This window comes from Cotesia typhae, unplaced genomic scaffold (assembly GCF_013202065.1).
Source record: "Cotesia typhae breed Kobodo isofemale line unplaced genomic scaffold, CoteBio_Ctyphae scaffold_152, whole genome shotgun sequence".
NCBI lineage: Eukaryota > Metazoa > Arthropoda > Insecta > Hymenoptera > Braconidae > Cotesia > Cotesia typhae.
Window position 1 is genome coordinate 11,392,303 of NW_027423776.1, and position 25,319 is coordinate 11,417,621.

General features: G+C 32.5%; 1 protein-coding gene across 3 annotated transcripts; it reads left to right on the forward strand.

Annotated features, from left to right (window-relative positions):
• Positions 1–258: 258 nt before the first annotated feature.
• Positions 259–22,824, forward strand: Daam (disheveled-associated activator of morphogenesis-like protein). 3 transcript variants are annotated; one of them, XM_074256576.1, is made up of 8 exons: positions 259–471; positions 16,172–16,279; positions 18,263–18,571; positions 18,660–18,884; positions 18,955–20,636; positions 20,790–21,226; positions 21,459–21,757; positions 21,839–22,824. In XM_074256576.1, the coding sequence occupies exons 2-8, from the start codon at positions 16,235–16,237 to the stop codon at positions 22,097–22,099; spliced, it is 3,258 nt and encodes a 1,085-aa protein (XP_074112677.1). In that variant the 5' UTR covers positions 259–471; positions 16,172–16,234; the 3' UTR covers positions 22,100–22,824. The 3 variants fall into 3 exon arrangements, with proteins under 3 accessions (XP_074112677.1, XP_074112676.1, XP_074112678.1); XM_074256575.1 differs by lacking the exon at positions 259–471 and adding an exon at positions 11,594–12,280; XM_074256577.1 differs by lacking the exons at positions 259–471; positions 16,172–16,279 and having other exon boundaries at positions 18,430–18,571; positions 18,630–18,884.
• Positions 22,825–25,319: the final 2,495 nt, after the last annotated feature.

Here is a 25,319-nt window from a genome sequence, read left to right on the forward strand (position 1 = left end):
ATGACAATCCAAGCCCCTGAAAAGCCCACCCCAGAACCTGAAGTGTCAAGCTGAAGTTGATGAACTCGATATAACGCTCTGACATCCCAGCCTCTGTTCGATAAATCGAAACGTTTGCGTACTGCGAACGCGTCGCCTTAACGACGCAGCCCGTCAGGCCGACGGACAGGCGCAGACGTACTCTCGGTCTGTACTCTGACTCCTCTTGGCTAGTTTCTGTCACGGTTTTCCCAATACAAGTCCATGTATTGCGCTTACCTCTCAAAACATTTCCAAGCTTTAATTCTCAATTTAATTCTTCAAACCTAATAATCTCCCCCAAAAACGATCATCAACCCCTTGTTTGATCATCGCCCTTCCCCTTCTAGTGATCAGGATGATTGTCACCTTTGTTGTCTTCGGGAATCCGAAGCCTTCTGTCAAGAATATGTGCCCTTTCGGCGTCTATTGATCCGCCTGCTCCAAAGCTAGGTGAGTTTTTTCCAATTCTAATTAAATCCATTTTCTCGTTTTAATTAATTAACATTAACAGCGCAATTACACAATCCTCGACAGTTAATTAAAGTCAAGGAAGTTTGGCGGAGTATTGATCGTGTTTGGGTTTTGTCTGGCGAGTCTCTGATTTTTGAACCCTTTCTTTTATCACAACAATGAGACGCGTCAGCATTGTCACCTTTTTTGATCATTAAAAAACAACCAAGTAGTAATCAATGTAATGTGGCACGTGCTAGAGCAGCTTCACTGAAAGCTTTAGACAGTACATGCCTTGAAATAGCTCAATGCAGTGTTTGAAGAGTGTCTCTTTTTCCGCCGTTCTCCAACTACGGCAACTCCAACATGACTTGGACATTACATTACACTAGATCAAGACTCGGTTGCTGATTAACGATACTCTATATTGAATCATTTCCCTTTATTAACGACCGCACCTGCATCGGTATCGATATCATGTCCAGGGGAGAGATAATTTAAATTTACAGCCGATGATTAATGATTAATGATTAATGATTAATCAATGATTGGAGATTGTTGGTAGGCACAATTCAAGTCTTAATTAACTGATTCGGATTGTCTTACCGAATCTACCTTGTAGGCTTTCCGGCTAGACACTTTTACAAGCAATTATTCTATATGCTAATTGAATTGATTAAGCTTGCCAAGCTAATTCGCATTGTGGGAGGGGGGGGGGGAGTTCGTTGTTTTGTTGGTTGTTTGGGAGGTAATTGGGTTAATTAACTAGCGATGGATTGTAAATTATTGTGGCAGCTATTAATAGGAAGGAGGTCGGAAATTTTGTTTATTAATTATTTATGTCAAGGGTTTTGAGTTGTGGCGTACGTGATAACGTTAGGGTGGTTGTTTGTTCATAAACAGATAGTGAGTTAAGGGAGGGAATGTTAGTTGTAAAATTTTTGAGAGTTTAAATTTTATATTGCAAAGGAATATTTGATATTTTGAAAATACAAAAGCTTACTTTTGTTTAAAAATTAATCCTGGGCTAGAAGCGCAAATTTTAAATATTTTTTATAATTAAAATAAATTAATTGCAAAATTAACTTTCGTTTTTATGAATGAAATTTTATTGATTTAATATTTATAAAATATCGGCTTTTTAAATTAAATTTGTAATTCTATTTTTGAACAGACGAGAATAGATCAATTGGATTAACTTCTTAATAAAGCGAAAGTCATTATTCTTCATTGACTTTTTTTACTAAAATAAGTTTATCGAGCGACTGAATAATTTAATTTCGATAATTCAGATTTAATAAATTAATAAATTAAAGTAAATATTTTGATAAAATAGTATTGTGATTCTCTTGAAAAAAAAAAAAAATGTGAATGACCTTTATTAATAATGTAATAACAAGGAGATAATGATTCAAGTGCAAATCCTCGTAAATATATATGACAAAACACACAGCACGCGAGCAGAAGCAGATTGCAAAATAACTTGGCATTTTAAAATGTCAGTACCTTCCTACATGGATTCCGATACTTCGACTCGTACTTTACTTATATATTTATATATCTTTTGTGTATTTTATGTCATCTATTGTCAATTGTAAATTGTTAATTCATTGACAATCAATGAGGAAGTGTTATAATATGTCTTAAGTCAGATTATTATTATTATTTTAAAATTTTAATAATAATAATATAACTTGATTTTTAAAATTTATTATTTTGGAGAAAAAAAAAAAAAAAAAATAGATAACAATTTTTTTTTATAAAAAATGAAATCTATATTTTTATAATTATTATCATTAACCTTATAGATAATTAAACTAAAAGCGTCAAGCTGATTAATTTATTATTAATCAAAATCAGATAAGTAAACATATTTCATAGTAGATAATTAAGCCGTAAACGATAAGCGTATTTAATAAATAAAAATTAATAAAAATCCCGAGAATTAAAATTAATTAAAAATAATAATACACGATATATTATACATATGTGTAGAGCGTCCAAGTCATTCGAGATATACAATATTACAGAAGTGCACATGGGTATATGGTGCAGTGAGATTCAGAGTCTCGAAAATAGTCTCGGTATTTACCCGTGAAACGAAGAAACTCCGACCTCGAGTTAGATCTTCGTTATTTTTCAACTTTATTTATTTTTCTCGGGATTTTTATTCCGAGCGTAAAAGTGAGACACCCAGGCATGGTAGAACGTAAGATTGAGTGAGACTGAATTTTAAAGCGACATGACTCCGAGCTGGAGGGTGACAACATCAGCAGACCCGTGTTTATTACGCCGATAAACTACTCGAGTATTAATAGATGTAAATAGATAGACCAGAGGCTGGATAGAAGAGGTTTCAGATTGGAGATGCTCTACACTGTGTCAATTGGTACAAAGAGCCCGATGAAATCGATACTGAGACCAAGACCGAGACCGAGGCCGTGTCTACGAGCTTCATACATCTCTATATACGTCTCGGTAGAGTAACGACCTTAGGTATTAACATTGGTGTGCAGCTGTGTCAGCTGCTTGTTTGGTTTGCTCTTCAAAGGGACTTTACTATGTTAGTCTATTATATCTAAATCTATAAGTGTATTCATATTTATATAAATATGTTCGAATAAGAGTGTTTACATTGAAGCTTACTAGGTCCTTCCAGACCTAATAGTAATAGTCCGCACATGCCTCTATGGGAGTCGAGTCAAGAATCTTGGAACTGGTTTTTTTGGTAATCGAACTTGGACCTTGACCATCGCACTAATTTCAGCCCGAGGACAGATAGTTACAATTAGTTACGACTTTGGTGGAGTTTGCAATGTTGGTCTGTAGAAAGTGACCTTACTTTTGATAATTTTGAGATAAATGCTACTTAATATTGAGCTAAATAACAAGTATTTATTTATTTATTTATTTATTTATTTATTTTTTTTTTTTTTTTTTTTTTTTGGAGAAAATTGAGCTATAATGATCAACTTTAGTGTTTTTGTGAAGTTATTGAGATCAAATGATCAATATTTGGTGATTTTTTTTGAACATCATCCATAATTTGAGCATAATTAGGTAACGTTCTTAGTTTTTATCAATATTTGTGCATAATTTTGAGCTCAAATGGTCAAAATGACGTCATTAGCAGGATCAAAAAGTTAATTCTCACGAGAAAACAATCGTTGACATTGATTCGCCTAGATCGGAGATAAACTATATTCAGCAGGTACACGTTGTATCTTCGATCTCTCGACGATACATTACACTAAACCGCGAATTCCTTTCACGGTCATCGAGACTAAAAGCCAAAGAGCTAACTAAAGCCGTTTCCACGACTCGTAAAGAACTTGTTGCTCTGCTAAGGTTCATCAACTATTGCTTCTTTTTCTGGCTTTTACTACCTTGTGCCTCCGTCAGCAGCCTCCAGACACCAATCCAACTTATTCCCATCCTCAGTTTCTCCCCCCTTAACATTGTCATAAGTTTTTGCGAGGCGCCTTCCTAGAACACTTGTTTATTGTTTTTTGCCGATTATTTCGATTAGCAAGAACCACAATCAGAATCATAATCCGTGCTCTAAGACCGTCAATTGCTTTAATTTGCGCAATTGCCGCTTGTACTAGACCCTCCGGATGCTATCATTACCCGCAATTTGCGTTACATTTAAGTCAGGCGTCAATTTTATTCTTTTTTTATTTTATACTTTTTATGATATTGATCAGTGTCCTTGACCCGATCTTTTTATCCAGCTATTTATTATTATAGTTAATATTATCCTTATTAATTTTTATTTTTTTTTTTTTTTCAAAATTTTAATTTTAAATTCAAAAATAGTCATAAAATTTATCTACTGTTTTCAAAAGTTTAAAATTATAATTATGGCTAAAATATTGAAGAAAAAAAAAAAAAAAAATTACAAAGGACCTTCTCTGAGAGAATTAAATTTTCTTTAAAAAAAGTCCTTATCAATTTTATTGTACTTTTAATCCTTCAGCAAAAATTTTTAAAATAAAATTAATGCTGTTAAATTTTAGAAACAGTGTAAAAATAATAATAAAATTTTTAAAATAAAATCGATGAATGTCCTTAACCCGATGTTTCCACCCGGCAAACATCCCTCTTAACGGCCGTGAAATTATAGCAATTATGCAACTATTTATCTTTAACTCAGGGCGTGGAGGAAATTACCATGCAGACTTCCGGAGTACAATTACCAGCGTTATCATAATTGTAATAATAATTTTAAATATTGACTAAACATTGCAACATTGTCCTCGATAGTTTATCATTTGGTGTCCTGGATCGATAATTTATGCGTCGTTGATTTAAAAAAAAAAAAAAAAAAAAAAAAATTAAAAAAATTACTGTTCTATGTAGTGTTTCTACACCTATAAACTCGACGCCTCGCCAAATGGGTCAACCAAATGGGTGACTAACCTCATGCCTCGGGTAGGGGGACAGATGTTTTAGTTTGGTCCACGCAGTTCCTATTCTAGCTCCTTTCTGTTCTGTTGAAAAGGGACCCAAGGGCTTCCACTCGGCCCCTAAAGGATAACCTTCAATGCTTAACTACCCTCATGTCAATTTACTACAGACTGTACGAGCATGACTATAGTTTTTCTATCCAGATGACAGACATTCGGCAGTAGCGACCCGGCTTCTGTCAAAAATGCCGGCTTTTTTGTTTGTGAAAAAATTTATCAGTACAAAAATAAAATTATAAAAAAAATTTTTGTGAATTTAAAGTGCAAATTTTTTTAATATTTAATTTTTGGAAATTACTTTTATTAAAATTCTGGCTCGTGGGTGGGAGATAAAAAAATTGATAAAAAATTTTTTTATAGAAAATTTAATTCTTTATAAAAAAAGTCTCTTATGTATTTTTCATATTTTCAATATTTATTGCCAGAATACCAATTTAAAAATACTTACAACAAAATAATGATAAAATTTGTTGAATTAAAAAATAAAAATGTGTGTAGAAAGATTTAAAATAAAAATGCCGTAAATTACTCGTGATATATTAATTAAAGTATAAAGGAGATTTACCATAAGAGTGTCTAAGTCGACATTCCGGCGAATTTCTAGAGGTAAATTATCATACAAATGACTTTCAGCTTTGATTTTAACTCAATATTTATCTGCTTAATTTTTAATACGGCATTCCTTATATTATATTATTATTTGTATACAAGTGTCGATTGTCTTTGATTCTTAATATAAGAATCAAAGGCTGTTGCGATCCTTAATACCGCGGCCTATTTTTACTCTGTCAATTTCCGGATTTTCGCGTATAAGGGTGACGAGAGAGTTACAGAACAAATTATCCAATCGGACGTGTCACTCTCGTCTAAAGCTGAATTGCAAGAGCAACACCGGAAGAGTTTAAGTGTGTACTTTTATTTGTACATGTGTGAAATCGATTATATTTATCTTTGATGTATAAGGATGTGCGGTATTATTATGTACACGTGATAAATGTCCACGAGCTGTTAAAGTCATCGCTTCTCCGCACATTAATGCAGTGAAAAGTGAAATTTTTTATTTATTATTTTATCGTATAAAATTATTATTAATTAATTTAAAATAATAAATTTTGTTTGATTGAATAAAATAATAATTTATTTCAAGCAAAAAAAAAAATTAACGGTTGACTTAATCTTATAAATTTCTAATAATAAATTCAAAAGAAAAAACTTAAAAAAAAAAAAAAAAAAAAAAATCTTAGCAAAATAGAGTCCCGTTAAAAAGACAATATAATAATTTAAAATTCTTGATGGCTTCCTGGACGCCTTTGACCGCAGTACAGACAAAACAAATATTCAGCAGTCTAGATCAGTATCTTTAGTTTCTAGCCGAGTATCCAGAGTCCGAAGAATATATATATTAACTTCGAAATGATTCATCGAGGTGGAAATGAGTTGGGGTTGAGAGACCTGTGCTCCCAGACGAAATCAATAGTAAACACTCCCTCGCATCTTCTTCAACCCCCAGCAGTCTGCATATCCCCTGCGAACCCTCTAATTATTTCGGTTACTCGCTAAAATAGACAGACCGACTGCTCACTGTTTAATACCCAGTTCAATACTCGATACCGATACCGTTAAACTATTCAAAACACTGTGTGACCTTGGTACAAATGTCTCGTGAAATGGATGACTTAACGGGCCAGAGTAAGTAGGTACGAAAAATTAACATAACACATCATAAAATCACAATAAGCTTTTGTGATTCTTTCGAATAAATAAACTTTAAAGATTTTTATTTGTAATTTAAATTTTTTAACCAAAAAATATTCAATTAAAATTAATAAAAAATAAATGAATTATGCTTGAGAACATAGAGCATGAATAGATATTGACTTGCAAAATGGTTGAGAAATCACCGATAGGTCTGCTCTCTCATGCATAAAGTTTCTAATCTCCCAGGCTTCGAGAGTAAAAAAATGAATATAAAATAATAAAATAATAAAAAAAAAAAAAAAAAAAAACAGTGAATGAAAAGAGAAAAAGGCTTGGTAGCAAAACGCGGGTAAATGTAATAGTTTTAGAGGAAAAATCTCGGTCCACTGACCCAGAATCGGGCGATAAGCTAGGCCTGATACGCTGATCCTGATAGTTCTTTATTGCACAGTATGCATACAAGGCCACTTCCTATTTTCTCCTCTCCACTCGCTAAATTTCATTATTAGTTATTACCCTCATTACCATCATCATCACCACCACCACCACCACCATCATCATCATCATCTCCATCTACATTTTCATTTTTACAACCATTTAACTGCACAGCAAACTTTTATTGAACCGCACACCAACATAATCCAATGTTTATCAAAGAAAATAACTTTGAACGTACGAAGATTAACATCGGTCTTTGTCCAGTCCAAATACGAACGTGTCCGGGTTATTTATTGCGCTTAGCAATGAGCTAACAATCTTTCAAATTGTTTAACATTTATTTTGAGCTCCTTCCTACTTGCTCGAAGGTGTACCCAGTACATTTGTCGGTAAATTCTCCTTGTTTACACTGTTATATTTCCGCGGTCTACTTACAGTCCCAAAAGGACACTTGGTTGTCATTATTATCATTATCATTATTATTATCTTTATGACACTGACAATTTTTAGTTAGTTATACTTAATACGCGTCCGGCATTATTATTTATCAACACAGCCCACGCGTTTTATTTCATTTATTAACATTGTGTGTGACTTGATTTAAATGCCGGTCAGATACGGCCTCGTTGGTCGCGATCGAGATCGAGATCGAGATCTATATTCATTTTATCTATTCCAAAACAACAAGAGGTCACTGTCCTATATTATTTATATTTATTTTTAATTTTTATTCATAACAATTCAATTTTTAATTATTTATTATTATTTTTTTAATAAAAAAATATCCAATAATTTTTAGAAAATAACGATTATTAATAATGTCGTAATGATGATTACTTGGATTGATAGAAAATAAAGTTAAATGTCAGCAATTACCGGTGTTAATGCGTATTAAAAAGTTTTCATTAACATGATAAGTGTAAGAGTGTAAGAGTGGACGAGACGAAATCCAAGGGGAACACTAACAGTAATAAAAATCCATTTTTATCGGCAATAAATACCTTAAGACCTGAGATTTGTCAAATATCACGGCGATCGCGGCTAGATATAAATATATTTACATAAAGGTCGTTTGAATTATTTATCACCACTACGCTCGCGGATAAAAAAAAAATTCTACTGGTATCTAATTGTAATTGTCGCTTTCGGTTTATGGGTCTCATCATTTGACTCTATTAATTCATAGATCTAGTGTCTCAATTCTTGGTTTGTTGATGGCCAAAAATTGGTAATTTTTAATAATAGAAGCTAAGAAGGAGATCGAGAGTCGATTGTCGGCTCTGAAAGTTAAAATCATCCTTCGAATAATATTAAGAGAGTATATAAGTAACGTATTAAATGTGTGGACATGTGTGTTGTGTGTGTGTGTGTGTGTGTGTGTGTGTGTGTGTGTGTGTGTGTGTGTGTGTGTGTGTGTGTGTGTGTGTGTGTGTGTGTGTGTGTGTGTGTGTGTGTGTGTGTGTGTGTGTGTGTGTGTGTGTGTGTGTGTGTGTGTGTGTGTGTGTAATACTACAGTATAACGGGTCTCGGTGAGTAGGTCGATTTGTGGTACGTGCAGCAGTTGACACCGATTAGGACATTGAGAATTAAATGAATATAATATGTAGTAACCATATAATACGCGGTGTAGAGCACTTTAATACCAGGCCTGGTCTTTCTCCGTCCTGGACGACTCAATTTTTGGGTGGTCTAGTAGTTTAGGCGCTTTTAGTCTCGTTGTTTACACATTTTACTTGGATCGGTATTTGTCAAAGAGGTTACACAGCCTCCGAGCCATCCCGAGATATTTATTTTTTATTTATACATATAGAGGATTAAATTAAAGTTAAGCGATAAATCTTTAGTGAAGCCGTGGCATTATCGGGTGTCTAGTCGTGTAGGTGTCCTGACATAATACTCAGGCATTTTAAAAGTATACGATCTTTCACCTCTATGCAGATATAGGTACTGTTGGCATGTGAAAAAAGGATATATAAGCAGTATAAACAAATAAATTCACACTTACAACTGGGTTGTGTTAATTGTCTAAATTTTAAGAATTTTAAAAAATTCATTATTATTTTTTTTTTTAATAAAAATTTCTGTAATAATAATAATGTAAAATTTTTGGCTATATTTAAGTTGCAAATTTTTTTTATTCTAAATATAAATTTTTTTTCTATGGAAAAAAAATTAATATTTTTTTACAAAATAAAATAAAAATTTTTTTTAACACAATAATAATAATTTTCTACCATAAATATAATAAATTTTAATAAAATAAATATCTTTACAACTAATTCCACTAATAAATTATATCCAATTCCTCCAAACCCATTAAACATTACGGTAACTCTTTTAAAACTCCATAACAAGAAAGAAAAACTAAAGCTATATAACACAAGATAGTTATTACAAGAACATTAGCAGAAAAACGGAAGAATAATTGTAATTGCCCGGTAGCGGAATAACTCAGGCAGCAAGAGCAACTTGTTACAGCCTTATTCATCACTTCTCATTTGTTCCCTGTCGATTAAACAATTATCATCGGGATATAAAAACCGGCATCGGCTATCAGCAATCAGTCAATCAAAGCTTCTAATGATAATAGAACAGATTGTGATTGTATTAGATGGGCTGTAGAAATCGGCAACACGGTTTATTTCCTGTAGTGTCCGTCCGAGCGTGATGCTCGTCCTCCTGACCTGACCCACGGATCTCCGATCTTTCAGCGGCAACAACTAGCACTGGAAAGTGCTATCTCAAAACAAATTCCTCTATTCAAGGTTTTAGATTTGAGATTCCGTCGAGATAGAGGTATCATTCTATCAGAGATAATATTATATGTTAACTGCATCAACAGCTGGAAGTACATTAGTGTATAGAGCTTAGCTATAACAGACCAGCTGTCTACCAAACACCACTTATTTATAGTTGTAAGTTATAACGTTTTGTTACAAACTAACGGCTTCTGTCGAGGATCGAGAAATCCACACCCGCGTATATATCGATTTATACATTTATATATTTATACATTCATACATTCATATATTATAACATAAATACAAATATATTGCATGGTTTACGGTATATCTACGTCGGCATACCTCAAAATCATTTGTTATCGATTTTGCTGACACAGTTTCTTCTTTACGTGCAAATATTTCTTTATATTTAGATAATATTATTGCACTAATGATTACTAGAAGAGTGATTTATTATTTTAATAAATTCTTTTGTTTATTTATTAATTAATAGGTTCATTCGTTAAAATAATAATAATAATTAAAAAAAAAATTTTTAATTCAAAAATTTTTTAACCAAACATTTTTTGATCTGTATGATTTATGAGAACATCTGAATGATATCAGTACATCAGTCACATGTTATTTAAATAAATTCCTTACTTATCCAATTAAAATCTGATAAATGTATCTTAAATATGTTTCACAATAAATTTGAATAATTTGAATAAAAAAATGGAGCTTGTGATAAACAATCCAATACACACTTTGATCTTTGTGTTAATCAGGTATTATTTTTATTTAAACAAGAAACTCTTCGAAAATATTCATCAAAAATGTTACATGTATTTCATAATCTACCAAAATTATATGAAGCTATTTATAACACTAATAAATATTTTTGAATCATCAGAAATTGTATTGCTAAATTTTGGAAATCAATAATTTAAGCTTAAAGTGCTCGAAAATTTAATTATTAGTTTATTTTTGAGCTTTTTGAACTTCCTAGAGTGATAAAAAAATTAAATTGATTTAAAAGTTGAAATTTTAAACCAAAAATTTAATTTTATAAGAATTTTATTATTTTTAATTAAGTCAATGTTTTTATTAAATTGTAAAATCATTACTACTATTACATAATTACAAAAATAAACTACCCGCATTTGACGTCTGCAGCCTTGAATGCATCGATTTAAAAATCGACTTCTAAAAGCGTCTGAATTATTAATTTTTAAATTATTTTTAAAATAAAAAATCAACAATTAAAATGTTTAATATTTATCCACAATTATTAAATTTTAAAAAATGAATTGATAAAATAAAAAATGTCATAATACCCCAGCGAGTAGTTTAATTACTTTAATTACATATCCCTTGTTGTGTATGGAAATGAGTATGTGGGCGTCTCGAATTATGACACAAAACTCGTGCGGTAACCAATCACCAGGTAAATTTTTTCCATCCAAATAAATAATAAATAATAAATAATAAGGACGTTAATGTGAAATTTAAGTGACGGGAAGAGCCCGAAATTCCAACCCGATAAAATGAATCTAAGATTTTAGAAACCGAAAAAGTGAATTTAAACCTGAGCTGAGTCCATTACTTGGCCCGAGATAACCCAATAATAATATAATAAAGACAGTTCCTTGTGATCCCCCTTCCAGTGTTCCTGTGAGGCTCTCCCGTCAGGAGAATACAGGTAGACCGTGCAGCAGCAGGTTGCTGTTCTCCGAGGTGTTGTATTTTCAGCTGGCAGTGCCAGTTCAGTTCCCCTGAGAATCTCGAGCAAGAACGTTCTCTCTCGAGTTGAGATTGTTGCTTTAATTATTATCCTTTCGGTTTCCCCTGTATTTATTTTCGTCCAAGTTACATTCACTAATTTAAATACTGCACGTGCTTGTTCTCCTTTCAAAATAAATTACATTTTATTTATAATTTATAATTAATAATAAATATTATTTGTTTATTCTCGAGACAGTTTAAGTGAAAATTTATAAATTTGGACTAAAAGTAGTGACCAAAAAAATTAGTGTAATAAAAGTTTGGATAAGTGAAATTTCGGCCCCGGGCGGAACTTTCGTGCAGACAATTTAGGCTCTCACCTGTGCTGCATTCTGGACCTGGACATTTATTTTATATTTTTTATAGCCTTTATCTCCTGTCGGAGAAACTCTGTTATATTTTGGAGGCTCTTGGAGGTTTTGACATGCACCCCAACAGGGCAAAGCCGCTGAAATTCTCCGTGGCTCATTAATATTGATCCACGGAGCTGGTCTGGAATCACACGCGTGACCGACACGCGCCAAGATCCAGAGACAGCACGCGAGTCCTCGGGAGGAATTCTCAAAATAAGTCACCGTGACGTGCCCCGATTATATATAATTATAATTATAATAATAATAATAATTATTATTATTATTTTTATTTTGAGCTGTCAAGATGGACACTGTGCTCGAGAAAATTGGAAAATTCAACCTGGTAATCTTTTATTTATTATTTATGATAGACTTGAAGTTATTTTTATTACAGTCGTTTGTTACGAGTTAGTTATTTGATGACTTGCAGTACTTATTAATTTCAAGGAATTTATTTTTTATTGTTACGATGATAATTTATGTTTATATAAAAAATATTTTCACATAATTTAAAATTCAATTTCTTTCCTTTGGAAAAATAAATTTTTGAATTAATTTTAAAATTTAATAAAAACATTGACTTAATTTAAAAACAGAAATTTTGAACGAAGAAGATAATTTTGATTTAAACAAAAAAATTTTTGAATCAATTAAAAATTACCCAAACTAAAAATTATTTTTTTATTTAAAAAATTTCCCTGCATAAAAATAATAAAATTTTCAAAAATTAAATTTTTGGTTTAAAATTTCAATTTTTAAATCAATTTAATTTTTTTATCACTCTAGGAAGTTCAAAAAGCTCAAAAATAAACTAATAATTAAATTTTCGAGCGCTTTAAGTTTAAATTATTAATTTCCAAAATTTAGCAATACAATTTCTGATGATTCAAAAATATTTATTAGTGTTATAAATAACTTCATATAATTTTGGTAGATTATGAAATACATGTAACATTTTTGATGAATATTTTCGAAGAGTTTCTTGTTTAAATAAAAATAATACCTGATTAATACAAAGATCAAAGTGTGTATTGGATTGTTTATCACAAGCTCCATTTTTTTATTCAAATTATTCAAATTTATTGTGAAACATATTTAAGATACATTTATCAGATTTTAATTGGATAAGTAAGGAATTTATTTAAATAACATGTGACTGATGTACTGATATCATTCAGATGTTCTCATAAATCATACAGATCAAAAAATGTTTGGTTAAAAAATTTTTGAATTTAAAATTTCGATAAAATTATTATTATCATTATTTTCGACGAATGAACCTTAATAGATTAATAGATAATCATTGAACGTTTTACGATAGTAAATCAAATAGCTTTTAACACATCGAACAATTTCCGTATCTCAAAAAATTAATATTTAAAATTTTTTTAATTTTGTTTTTATAAGATTATATTTTTTTATTCCACTACTAAAAATATATGTGCCACAAAAATAATTATAAATATAATGTATACTGTTGTCTAATTAAAATAAAAATTATTTGAAGCAATAATTTATGCAATAACGGTAGGAAAAAAGTAATCGGAATATTCGCACAATTATCAATAATTGCCCTTGTGCAAATAAAATAATTAATTGTAAAGTTTGTTAGCGTACCCATTGTACATTGTAGTAAAATGAAAATAAAAAAAAAAGGCATGATTTATTGGGGTCTTGTGTACTCTCACCGAAGATATTCGAGGAGAGAAACTGTACAAGTTGATTTGCTCCTGTCGAATTGGTGTACGAATAAACGATCGATCGACGATCCTTCCTTCGTTTTCACTTGTGTCTGGTTCCGACTCCCACTGATACACTGTCCGGTTTGGCTGTATGGCCTGACTTTTTAAAAATTCCTCTTCATCTTCCATCTTTCATCTACCCATTTTTTTTTTTTCTTTCAAACGTAATGGTATTTTTATTTTACTATGGGCGGCGCGGGCACGGTCTCATTAAAAGTTTGTTAGAAAATTTCTCTCGGGTCAGTTCCAAACAAATAGTATATTACTATTTATCATCACCATCATCATCATTACTGTTATTATTGTTATTAATAGCGTGTTCATTGTAATTACTGTTGCGCTGTTAATAAATTCAGCAGAGTCAGAGTCAAAAATCTCATTAGCGATAGACGATAGGCGATAGACGTCACTGATGAGAGCAATTGCTTAAGCGAGCGTACAAATAACAGTAGAGAGTTTCGGATTTGTATTTGTATCATGTATATCGCAGGAAGATGATAAGAGATTTTAATTTTTATTTTTATTTATCAATATTTGCTAAACGCGAGATTATCTATATTATTGCTAGTCTTCTATTAATTATTTTTTGGGCAAAGATTATTCGTTTTATTTTATTTGTTACTTAATATGTAAATTTTTTTTTTTTTTTTTTTTTTTTTTTTTTTTTTTTTTTGTGAGAACCGGAAGAAATTGGCTATTCCTGAGATTTTAAGATGACTTGACATTCTTAATAAATTTTTAAGAGATTTGTCATGGAGTTATATGAAAATATTTGGTAGAAAAAAAAAAAATATGTTGACTCAGGTCATTTTCTTATAAATTTCGACTGAATAATCATTGAAAATTATTCTTATTAATATTGATTTTCAATTTTATTAAAACTAATGACTATGACCAAGAAAATATCAATAAATTTCCATAAATAAAATATTAAAGAAAAAAGAAACATGATAAAAAATTTTCCTCGGATGTTTCATATTTATAATTTAAAAATGATGCAATTTAAAATATAAAAAAAAAAGATGTTAAGCGGTGATTATTATGCGGTAGTTTATAAATTATTATCAGACTTGACTTTACATTCTTCCATAAGTTGATTACCATAATACGTGTTTATCATATCGCGTTTGCGTTTATAAACGTACATCATAATGTGAGTATGTAGTGTGTAACATGTAACCCATCTGACAATATTTTCCTTGTTAATATTAATATTTACGATAAACCATCTTGACCTTGGATGACATTTACCTACACTATATATTTCAATAATTATTAAATAAATAAATAAAATAATTAATAGTAATTTTTTTAGCTAATAATCTCGAAGAAGGTCAAGTTCAGAAAATCAAGGGGATGTGTTGATTAAAAATAGTTTGTTGCAGTATTACAATAAAAAAAAAAAAAAAAATATTTATGTCGTCTATGAATAAGAACTCGTGCCGGTGCATAAATATAACTACTGACTATAAACGAAGTTATTTAATTGTTATTTCTCAATGAAAGTTTAGGAGTCATTGTGTTCGTGGTAATTTTAATTTAAATTGCAGATAACGCGGGACAGTAAATATTAAATTAAAATACCCGTGGTGAAATAGCACTTTAACTTGGACACATATTACAACTAATGACTTTCACATACTGACCGAATGACATCTTATACTTGATTTTTTTTTAGACGTCTTTTAACAAACAATTTTAATTATTTTCATTTTTTACGCCCGAGCATAATATTTCCTTTTAAATCTTGTTTTTTTAGGAAAAAAAAAAAAAAAAAAAAAAAATGTTATTTGATACACAACACGATCCATGACGTAAAATTAGTAACTTAATATTGTCACTGGATATTTTCAAGGGAAATAGAGACTAAATTATCTTTTTAAGTAAACCATTAAAGTTCTTAAAAAAAAAATAATAATAATAATAATAATTTTATTAAATAAAATAGAATAAGATATTGAAAAAAAAAAATATTTTAAATTGACCCGCTTAAAAGTAGATATTTATGCATATCGATAGAGCCGAGGGCATAATAGTCCCGATAACAACTCGTGTGTCGAGATAAAAACTACCTATCGGAATTTAAAAACCCGGGAAACAAAAGTTGAGTTAGTCTTAAGTTTTAGTGTTGTTAGGCTGATATCGGAAGAACAACGACCACAATGTACACTATAAATAACATATAAAAACACTTAATACTAAAAAGCATTAAATTAAGTGAAGAGCAGTAGCAGTTTTAGCAATGATAAATAATTACTGAGAGGTTCTGTTAATTTTAATTGCTGATAAGTGATAAGTGATAATTATTATTGATTAAACGAACCGGAATGGGAGTTTATCTGACAATAGAGCTCCGCATCCGGAAGGATCAGCTGATGACTGGCATAGAAATAAACTTTCATAGAAACTAATTATCATTTGTGTTTCTATTTCAATGATAAATATTAATAATTTATTGTATTATAATTATTTATATAATTGTGTTGCTTCAGAGGATTCCAAGCTGTTCCTTGAAGAGTCCCCAGCCTTTGAAGGAGTTTGTGGTGCACTGCCAAATGATGCCGTCGAGAGTAAAGAAATCATTCTGCGGTTGCTTACAGGTAAGCGACTCCTCATAATTATTATTATAATTATAATTGTAATAATAATGATAATGATGAGCCCGATGCGAAGCTAGAAACCGAGAGTTTATTATATCGTGCTACGTGCGTGGTGAGTTTCATTTCTATCATTGTATCTCCCAGGAGTCAATGAGCTCCGTCGTTATTCATTATCATTATGAATACGGTTAGATGCATAATATACATACTAACTACCGACCACCAACAAAATTCGCTCTCACTCATCAAGTGAAAGTTTTTAATAATCCAGTGTCAATTTAATCCTCTTCCCAGTTTTTTAATCTTAACCGATACATTTTAGCCTTTAAAATCCAGTTTACTCCCAGCGATGCGGAACCCAAACTAAAGTGTGTCCTTGTTTGCTCAGTAAATTCAGTAAATGTAAATATATCGACCTTGTGGTTGCCGGAAGAAAGGGGATCGGGTTATTTTATACGCGAGTAAAAGGAGCTAATTAAAAATTTTAAATCAATTCGATTTCAATTGAGCAATTTTAAAGCTAATTTGTTGGAGAAATTGCGTGAACAAATTTCGCTTCCAATGATGTGGGATCGATGATTTCTAAGTCTCCCTGTTGCTCAAGAGGTTTTGATATTTTATGGTTAAGAGGAAATGAAAGTTATTTGATTATTTCATTTCCGAGAAATAGAAAGATCCAATTTTCAGATCAATTGGTTCAAGATTTGTAAAGCTTTGTTGCTAGGAAACAGTTATTAGGGGCGTTGCTAAATAATAGTTACTAGGCAACAGTTGTTACTATGTTTGCAATTTAAAAAAAAAAAAAAAAGAATTGAATTATTAAATCCTCCAATACTTTTTCACTTAGATCATTTGTATATTTAGCGCCGATTTTGAGTAGGTGCAACAGGTTTTAGAATTGATAATAAAAAACTAGATTTTCAGAGTCCAAAGAAAAATCGTATCCTGTCGTCCTTGAGAGCTTATTTAAAAAAAAAAAAAAAAAAAAAAAAAAAAAAAAAATAATAAAAACTAACTCTCTCTTTTTGCAGCCCGTTTTGACATTTATTTGCCTTTTAAATCACATTTATTTCCCTTAAAATCACATATCCCAAGTCCATTTAGCCGTTTAAACTCGGCTTTGGGCCGTTAAAATAATTCAGAAACTTAATGACGGAAAATACCGAGCACTAAAATCCTCCAAAATCTCAAACCGGTAACTTATTTCTTGTAGCAATATTTAACCGGGCTGTTATTAATGTTATTGACTAAAAAGTTAGTTTGAGTTCAAGAGTAAGAGAATGTTTAGCAAACTGCGTTCGGTGCAGGATAGAAAGGTGAAGAATTCCCTTAGAAAGTAATGCAAGATTGCCCGCATCAGACCTTTATAACCAATTTGCTTAGTAATATTTATATTTGCTCAATAACAATGTCTATGTCTAAATGTTTTCCACGAGTCAGAGTGCAGTAGTCTTTAAAAGTTCAAATTAACACATTATTGCGTCATGTTCTCAATCTTCATCTCTAAAACTCTAAAAGGAGCCGAAAAAAAATTTTCTATTCTATTACTTAATTCCTTAAACTAAACTCTTTAGCAGCGAGAAGATTTATCGATCATGCGCCGCCTGTCGGAAATTTTCAAAACTAAAATAAAAAAAATTTCTCAAATAATGCTTGATTCAATTCAATGCTCAACAAAATGAACACCTGGAATTTAATCTCAATAATTAATTATTCACGTGTGAAAGTGCTTGAAGAATTCTCCGATGAGATCTTCAGAGTTAAGCTGAGTCCTTTTACCTTTGTTGACTGGGTGAGAGCGCCTGACAAACAACTCGCTCCTTTCTTTCAAACAAACATATAGGTTTCTTTTTGTAAACATTGTAACACACACTGTTTGCTTATCATTATAATAATCATAATCAGTTGTCACACCTCGGTTCTTTTTTTCTCGCTTGCAAAGCACGAATCGTCTCAATAACTATAATCATTTTATTGTTCCAGGATGATGAACCGCCAGAAATTACATACTGCGTGGTGGAACAGACGGGGACGCTCACGTTACAGGCAATGACACCGACGCTTCCCATGCCGGCGGAAGAGGAGTTGAACAAGATGTTCCTGGAGCTGGTAGACGAGCTCGATCTCACGCAAGCGAATCGTCAGGCAGTTTTGGCCCTTCCTGCGAACAAAAAGTGGCAAATCTACTGCTCCAGAAAGGGCAACGACACCTTAGACAACGGAGGGCTCAGGACCACTGACCTGAGCGGTGACCCCGAGGATTACATCAACAGGATTCGCGTGATAGCCAGCGTAAGGATCATTTTTTTTTTTTTTTTTTTTTTTTATCAATCAATCCTTTCTATTGCAGACTGCTTCAATAATTTCTGATCCATTTTAGACCACCTTCTCTGAGGACGCGGAAGAACTGTCAAACCAAATGCGACAAGCGGAGGCCCTGAAGACTGCCCTGAGGACCCAGCCCCACAGTTTTGTCCTCCGGTTCATCGAGCTCGACGGGTTGAATGCTCTTCTGCAGGTCCTGGGGACGATAGACGTCGAGGCGGCCAACAGCAACCTTCATACCAGCGTAATAGGATGTCTCAAGGCGTTGATGAATAATTCTGTAAGTAAATTTAATCCCTTGGATCAACAATCATCACAGTCTTGATGATTATTATCATTATTAATTCCAGAACGGCAGAGCTCATGTTCTGGCGCACCCGACAGCAATCAACACAATCTCCCAGTCGCTGGCGACTGAGAACATCAAGGCCAAGATATCCGTTCTGGAGATCCTGGGAGCTGTGTGTCTGGTTCCGGGGGGCCACCGTAAGGTCCTTGAAGCCATGCTGCACTTCCAACAGTATCATTCAGAACGCACAAGGTTCCAAAGCATAATCAATGACCTGGACCGGAACTTTGGGGTCTACAAGGACAATTTATCTTTAAAAACAGCGATCATGTCCTTCATCAACGCGGTACTGAACTACGGGCCAGGCCAAGTCACCATGGAGTTCCGGCTCCACCTGAGATACGAGCTGCTGATGCTCGGAATCCAGCCGATCATCGAAAAGCTTCGCAAGTACGAGAACGAAACTTTGGACAGGCATCTGGACTTTTTTGAAATGGTCCGGAATGAAGACGAGAAAGAACTGGCCAGGAAGTTTGAGAAAGAACACGTTGATACAAAGAGCGCGACAGCTATGTTCGATCTCTTGAGGCGGAAGTTGAGCCACACTGCAGCCTACACGCATTTATTAAGTTTGTTAGAGCACTGCTTGCTTTTGCCACTTGACTACGGGTCCTATCCTCAGCATTGGCTGCTTTTTGATCGGATTGTCCAGCAGATAGTGCTTCAGTCCGAGGGCAGCGAAGCTGGCAAGGCTCGAAACCCAGACGTCGCCCCAATTGACATCAATGTCAAGGAAATTGTCCATCTCCTGGCCAAGGAGGAGGAATTGGTTGCAGCTAGAAAGAGGGCTGAAGAACTGGAGCGCGACAATTGTGAAATGTCCTCGCGGTTGGCTAAGAAAGAGCAGGAGCTTGATCTGAGAACTCAGGAGAAGGAAGACATGGAGGCGAGTCTTGCGAGGATCAAGGAACGCCTTGAAAAGGAAACTTCCATGCACATTGAGACTAAGCAGAAGATCTCCGAGCTTCAGGACAATGTTGAGACTCTGTCGCGGCAGGTCAATAATGAGAAGTCAGAGAGGAAGAGGCTTGAACAGTTGGTCGCTTCTGGAAGTCTTCCTGATGATGCTAAGGCAACTATTAAAATTGTCGATGATGATATTGAGGAAAAAGTCGAATCAAAGCCCACTCCTCCTCCTCCACCTCCACCTCCGCTAGCTCCACCACCTCCGCCGTGCTCGATGCTCATCGCTCCTCCGCCGATGAAGATGGAGATCATCAAAAACGTTCCCCAGCCCAGCAATCCCTTGAAATCGTTCAATTGGTCGAAGATTCCTGAGCAGAAGCTCCAAGGAACAATTTGGTCTGAGCTGGATGACTCCAAGCTGTACAATGTGATGGATCTGGAGTCTATTGATAAGATTTTCTGCGCTTATCAGAAAAATGGAATCCCCGCAGAAGGATCTATTGAGGATTTGAGGAATTTGGGGAAGAACAAGAAAACCATGTCGGTGATTGACTCGAGAAGGGCGCAAAATTGCACTATTTTGCTGTCTAAATTGAAGATGTCTGATAATGAAATCACGAGGACCATCTTGTCGATGGACCAGCAGAATATTCTTCACATTGACATGGTGGAGCAGTTGCTGAAGTATATTCCCTCGTCAGAAGAAGCAGCTCTGTTGGATATGAACCAAAAGGACTTGCAGAGTAGGGCTGACTGTTTTCTGTATCAAATTTCAAAGTAAGTGTGATGACTCGGATTGTTGATTCATGATAAATCTTTGAATAATTTAATTATAAACTTTCTCCTTAATAATGCATGTGTGAGCCGTTGTAGGTAATGAATTACGTATAAGCGGTTATTTACAATGTTGTCTTGTAATATTGATTCCAGAGTGCCGCATTACGAGCAGCGCCTGAGGTCTCTGCATTACAAGAAAAAGTTTTCAGCTAGCATTGCGGAATTGACGCCGAGGATGCGTGCCGTCCTCGAGGCGAGCCGACAGGTTGCCAGATCTCGACGACTCAGGAAGTTGCTCGAACTGGTTCTTGCGCTGGGGAATTACGTCAATCGTGGAAACGCTCGCGGCAACGCCTGCGGCTTTCGGTTGGCCTCCTTGAACCGGCTGGTTGATACCAAGTCCTCCTACTCGAAAGGCACCACCTTGCTTCATTATTTGGTTCAGATCTTGGAGTCTAGGTTCAGGGAGGTTCTGGATATCGAAGAGGATATGCCTCATGTGAAGACTGCTGCTCGGGTTAGCATGGCTGATCTTCAGAAGGAAGTTGCTAATCTTAAAAATGGATTGCAGGATGTTCAGAGGGAAATTGGTAGGTCTTTTAGCATTTATAATGCAAGATGTATAGTTTCCCCTCTTCCATTAACCTTAGCAACTGTTGCCAAGCAACTATTGGTTAGCCACGCCCTTAACAACTATTTCTTGGCAACTTTAGCCACACCCCTAACAGCCAATACTTAGCAACAAAGTTTTACATTGACTTTTTATTTAGAAAAAAATTACCGCTATTATTATTTGTTCATTTAATGCTAAATTTCTTGCAGAGTTCCATCGAGCTCAAGCCCAAGTACTCCAAGGCGACATGTTCCTGCCCGCCATGCGTGACTTCCAAGCTCAAGCAACCTGCCGACTCGCAGAAGCCGAAGATCTCTTTCAGGACATGAAGACCAGGTTTGACAGAGCCGTCAGACTCTTTGGTGAAGATTCTGCCGGAGTTCAGCCCGATGAGTTCTTCGGAATCTTCGAAAATTTCCTCCAAGCCTTGACAGAGGCCAGGGCCGATGTCGAGAACATGAGAAAAAAAGTCGAAGAAGAGGAACGTCGCGCTAAACAAGAGCAAGAAGTAATGAGACTGCTATTATGAATTTTTGTTTTTGTTAGTTTGTTAGGTAAAACGTAAATAACTGTTCGCCTCTTGTTTCAGCTGAAGAAACGAACGATGGAGAGAAAAAACTCCCGAGAAGGCATTCTCAACAGCATCGCGCTCAACAAGAAGAACGAGAGCAACGGCCAGGGAGACAATAAAGGCGAGTTCGACGACTTAATCTCCGCGCTAAGGACTGGAGATGTTTTTGGGGAGGATATTGCGAAATTTAAGAGGTCCAAGCGCCGTCCTGTCACTCCTAGCAGCCAAGATTCCCGCAGACACAGTATCCACCGAGAAGATTCTCGCGAGCGGCATTAAAAGACATCTCTCTGTACTCGCTGTCGTCGGTAACTCGTCGGCGTAAGACTCTGTAGAGTCCTTTTCTGTCTCTTGTGAATAGTTTACCCTCATACTTTCTCCAACAGTTGATAATCTTCATTGTTTTCGTTCCTCGATAATCAGTTGAAGACAAATTTGTCAACTTTGATTATCAAGGATTTAGAATTTTGTTTTTTTATTTTATAATTTATTTGTGTAGTTACATTATCGGGGTTTCTCGGTGATTTAACTACAAGACTGCAAACTAATGTATAGTGCCAAGATGTTTAACGAAACAAGGTTGATCCTTTCTATAGAGAAACATATCTAGAAATTTGTTTAAGAAATTCTAAATAACATTATTATTATTATTACGATTATTATTATTAATTATTAATATTTTTTCAGTCTAATTTGATTAATGTTATGTGGAAAATTTTTTAGATATATCTGATGGTTATTCTAAAAAAAATTATATTTAACCAGATATGGTCTGATATAATTTTTAATAGGGTTTTGATGAAATCTGGTATAAGAATTTTTTTCACGAAATTCCAAAATGGTGAAAATTAATCGTAAAATTAGATTCGAAAAAGTGTTATTACTATTATTTAAAAATATTAAAATAAATCCTGTAGGAATGTTTGCGGTGCAATATAACTATAATAATATATCCACGGAGAAATTTAAAACCATAATATAAATTTTTATGCCTCAGTCGTAAATTAAAAACACTAATATATATATATATATATATATATATATATATATATATATATATATATATATATATATATATATATATATATATATATTTTAAATAATAAAATAAAATTTTACCGGTACGGAGTTTTATAAATTAGAATCTCATTAGAAAGTAAATTTTCTAAATCCAATTTCGGTCGTCCGATTAATGGCCTTTAAATAATTAAAATTTTCAATTTTACAGCTGAGGTAATCTGTAATTGACATGTAAAAAAATTTATTTACTTTTTTTTTTTTTTTTTTAAATTCGACTTCGACTTATAGTCATAAATAATATATTATAATATTTTACGTGAAATTCAGTCATTTACATTTAAGTGATGTCTGCTCGTAGGACCAACACATGTGTTACAACTTGTGATTTTAACGATTATAAGTCAAGTACAGCTTGGGAACTTAAGCGAGAAATTAAAAATTAAAATAAAAAATTTATAGCTGAAGTAATAGCTATAATAATTACTCCTTTAAAAAAAAAAAAAAAAAATAAAAAAATTCTAATTCTAATTATTATAAAAAAGGCCTACGCAGTCCGCTGCCAATCAAGTCTGATTTTATAATTTTTTATGGAAAAATAGCTCACATAAGTATTATAGACTTAAAAATATTATTAATAATTATAATTATAAATTCGGTTATAAATTATAAATTGTATTGAATGAACGCCCATAAGCTTTTGTACTTTTGTAAATATTTATCTGTAATTTAGATTACATTAAATTAGTACATAAATCATCGATAATTCTCCTATGTTGTGACTTATTACATTATTAATTAATTATTTTATTATTTTATCACTATGTAATACATGATCAATAAATTCGGTATCACAAAGGAAAGGTCAAATAATTAAATGTTTTTTTTTTTTTTTTTTTTTTTTAAATTATTTAATATATATATATATATTTAATTTAATATTTAATTTATATTTTGTTGGTTGTTTTTTGTCTTTAATAATAACTTTTGTCAGAAACTTTATTTTACGTACACTAGCCGACTACTATTCATGCAACGGGACGCTTACGAAAAGTCCCGGTATTATTTGCAATAACATTTTCCAATAATTAGGTAAGTAGTTTAGTGAATTACATGTTACATATCATCATCATAATTTCCAGGATTTTTGCCGTAATTAAAATTTTTTTTGATATTACAATCGGAAAAAAAAATTTTGTTAAAAATTGTTAATGATTTAATTTTATAAAAAAAATGTCTTATAATTATTTAAAATCAATAATTAAGCCGTTATTTCAAAATTAAAATTTTTTTATGATTAGAATAAATTTTCAAATTACAGTGAAGATTTTAGTCATATAAAAAAATTGTAAGACATTTTTTTTAGAAAATTAAATTTTTATTTAAAAAATTTTTTTATAAGACTAATATTTACGGCAAAAATCTTGGGTCTAATTATCATCTTCATACACTGAAAAAAAAATTAAATTTGTTAAAGAAAAAAATTTTTAAGCACGAAAATGATTAAAAAATTATTTCTTTAATAAATAAAATTTTTTTTCTTCAAATAAAATAGTCAAATTGCTCAACCGAGGAGGCTTCCGTGACAATCTCTCGTCACCTAACACAAGCAGTCTTTTCTTCTTTAATTTTAATTAATAATGATTAATTTATATATTAAATTTACAGGTAATAATTATTAATAAGAGCTTACAATTACAAATTCATTATTGATTACCAACATATAAAAAATAAAAAAGAAACCTTCTTAATGTTCTTTTAATCTAATCAGGCCGCTTCTACAGAAACCCCCCCCCCCCTTTTCGCAGACTACATGTCCATTATAATAATTAATTATCAATTATCAATTATTTATATATATATATATATATATATATATATATATATATATATATATATATATATATATAATAATGTTTTTTTTTTTTTTTTTTTTTTTTTTTTATTTATATTAATATTTACAGAGAACCCAGAGGTGAAACAAAAGTCCCGGGTTCAAATCATGCCTTAGGTTAGCTTAATTAAATATTGCACATTTGACAGCAGTTATCTTTGTTAGTACCTCTTTTAAGTACTCCATTATTATTATTGTTATTATTAAAATTATTATTATTACACACTCAAGTTTTTTTTTTTTTTTTTTATTAATTAAGACTTGTTCTGTTAATTCTGTAATAAATGCAAAGATAACCTTCGATGTACGTAGGTACCGACACTCAGTAAAACAGTTAGTTCGTTGACTTTACAGGTTTATACCCTGATAGCCACCTTACCTATAACTTACTGTCAATCTACGTCCGCAATTTGAAGCAAACTTGACGGAAAGAGTTGGCAAAGCGAGCGATTACCTATTAGTTACCTATAACTTACTCTGCAAATAGACGTCAAAACTTGCTGTACAAGTATTTCCTTCAAATTGTAGTAAAGTTGAAAGGAAATTTAACTACAAGTTTGATTGTTAACTTGTATTCAAGTTGCGGCC

What these genes read in the sequence shown, in the direction of transcription:
- Daam (XM_074256575.1), top strand. Translation starts at nt 12,242, where the DNA reads ATGGACACTGTGCTCGAGAAAATTGGAAAATTCAACCTG. An exon ending in CATTCTGCGGTTGCTTACAG is followed by an intron (nt 16,280 to 18,262) that starts GTAAGCGACTCC and finishes TTATTGTTCCAG; the next exon opens with GATGATGAACCGCCAGAAAT. An exon ending in GGATGTTCAGAGGGAAATTG is followed by an intron (nt 21,227 to 21,458) that starts GTAGGTCTTTTA and finishes AATTTCTTGCAG; the next exon opens with AGTTCCATCGAGCTCAAGCC.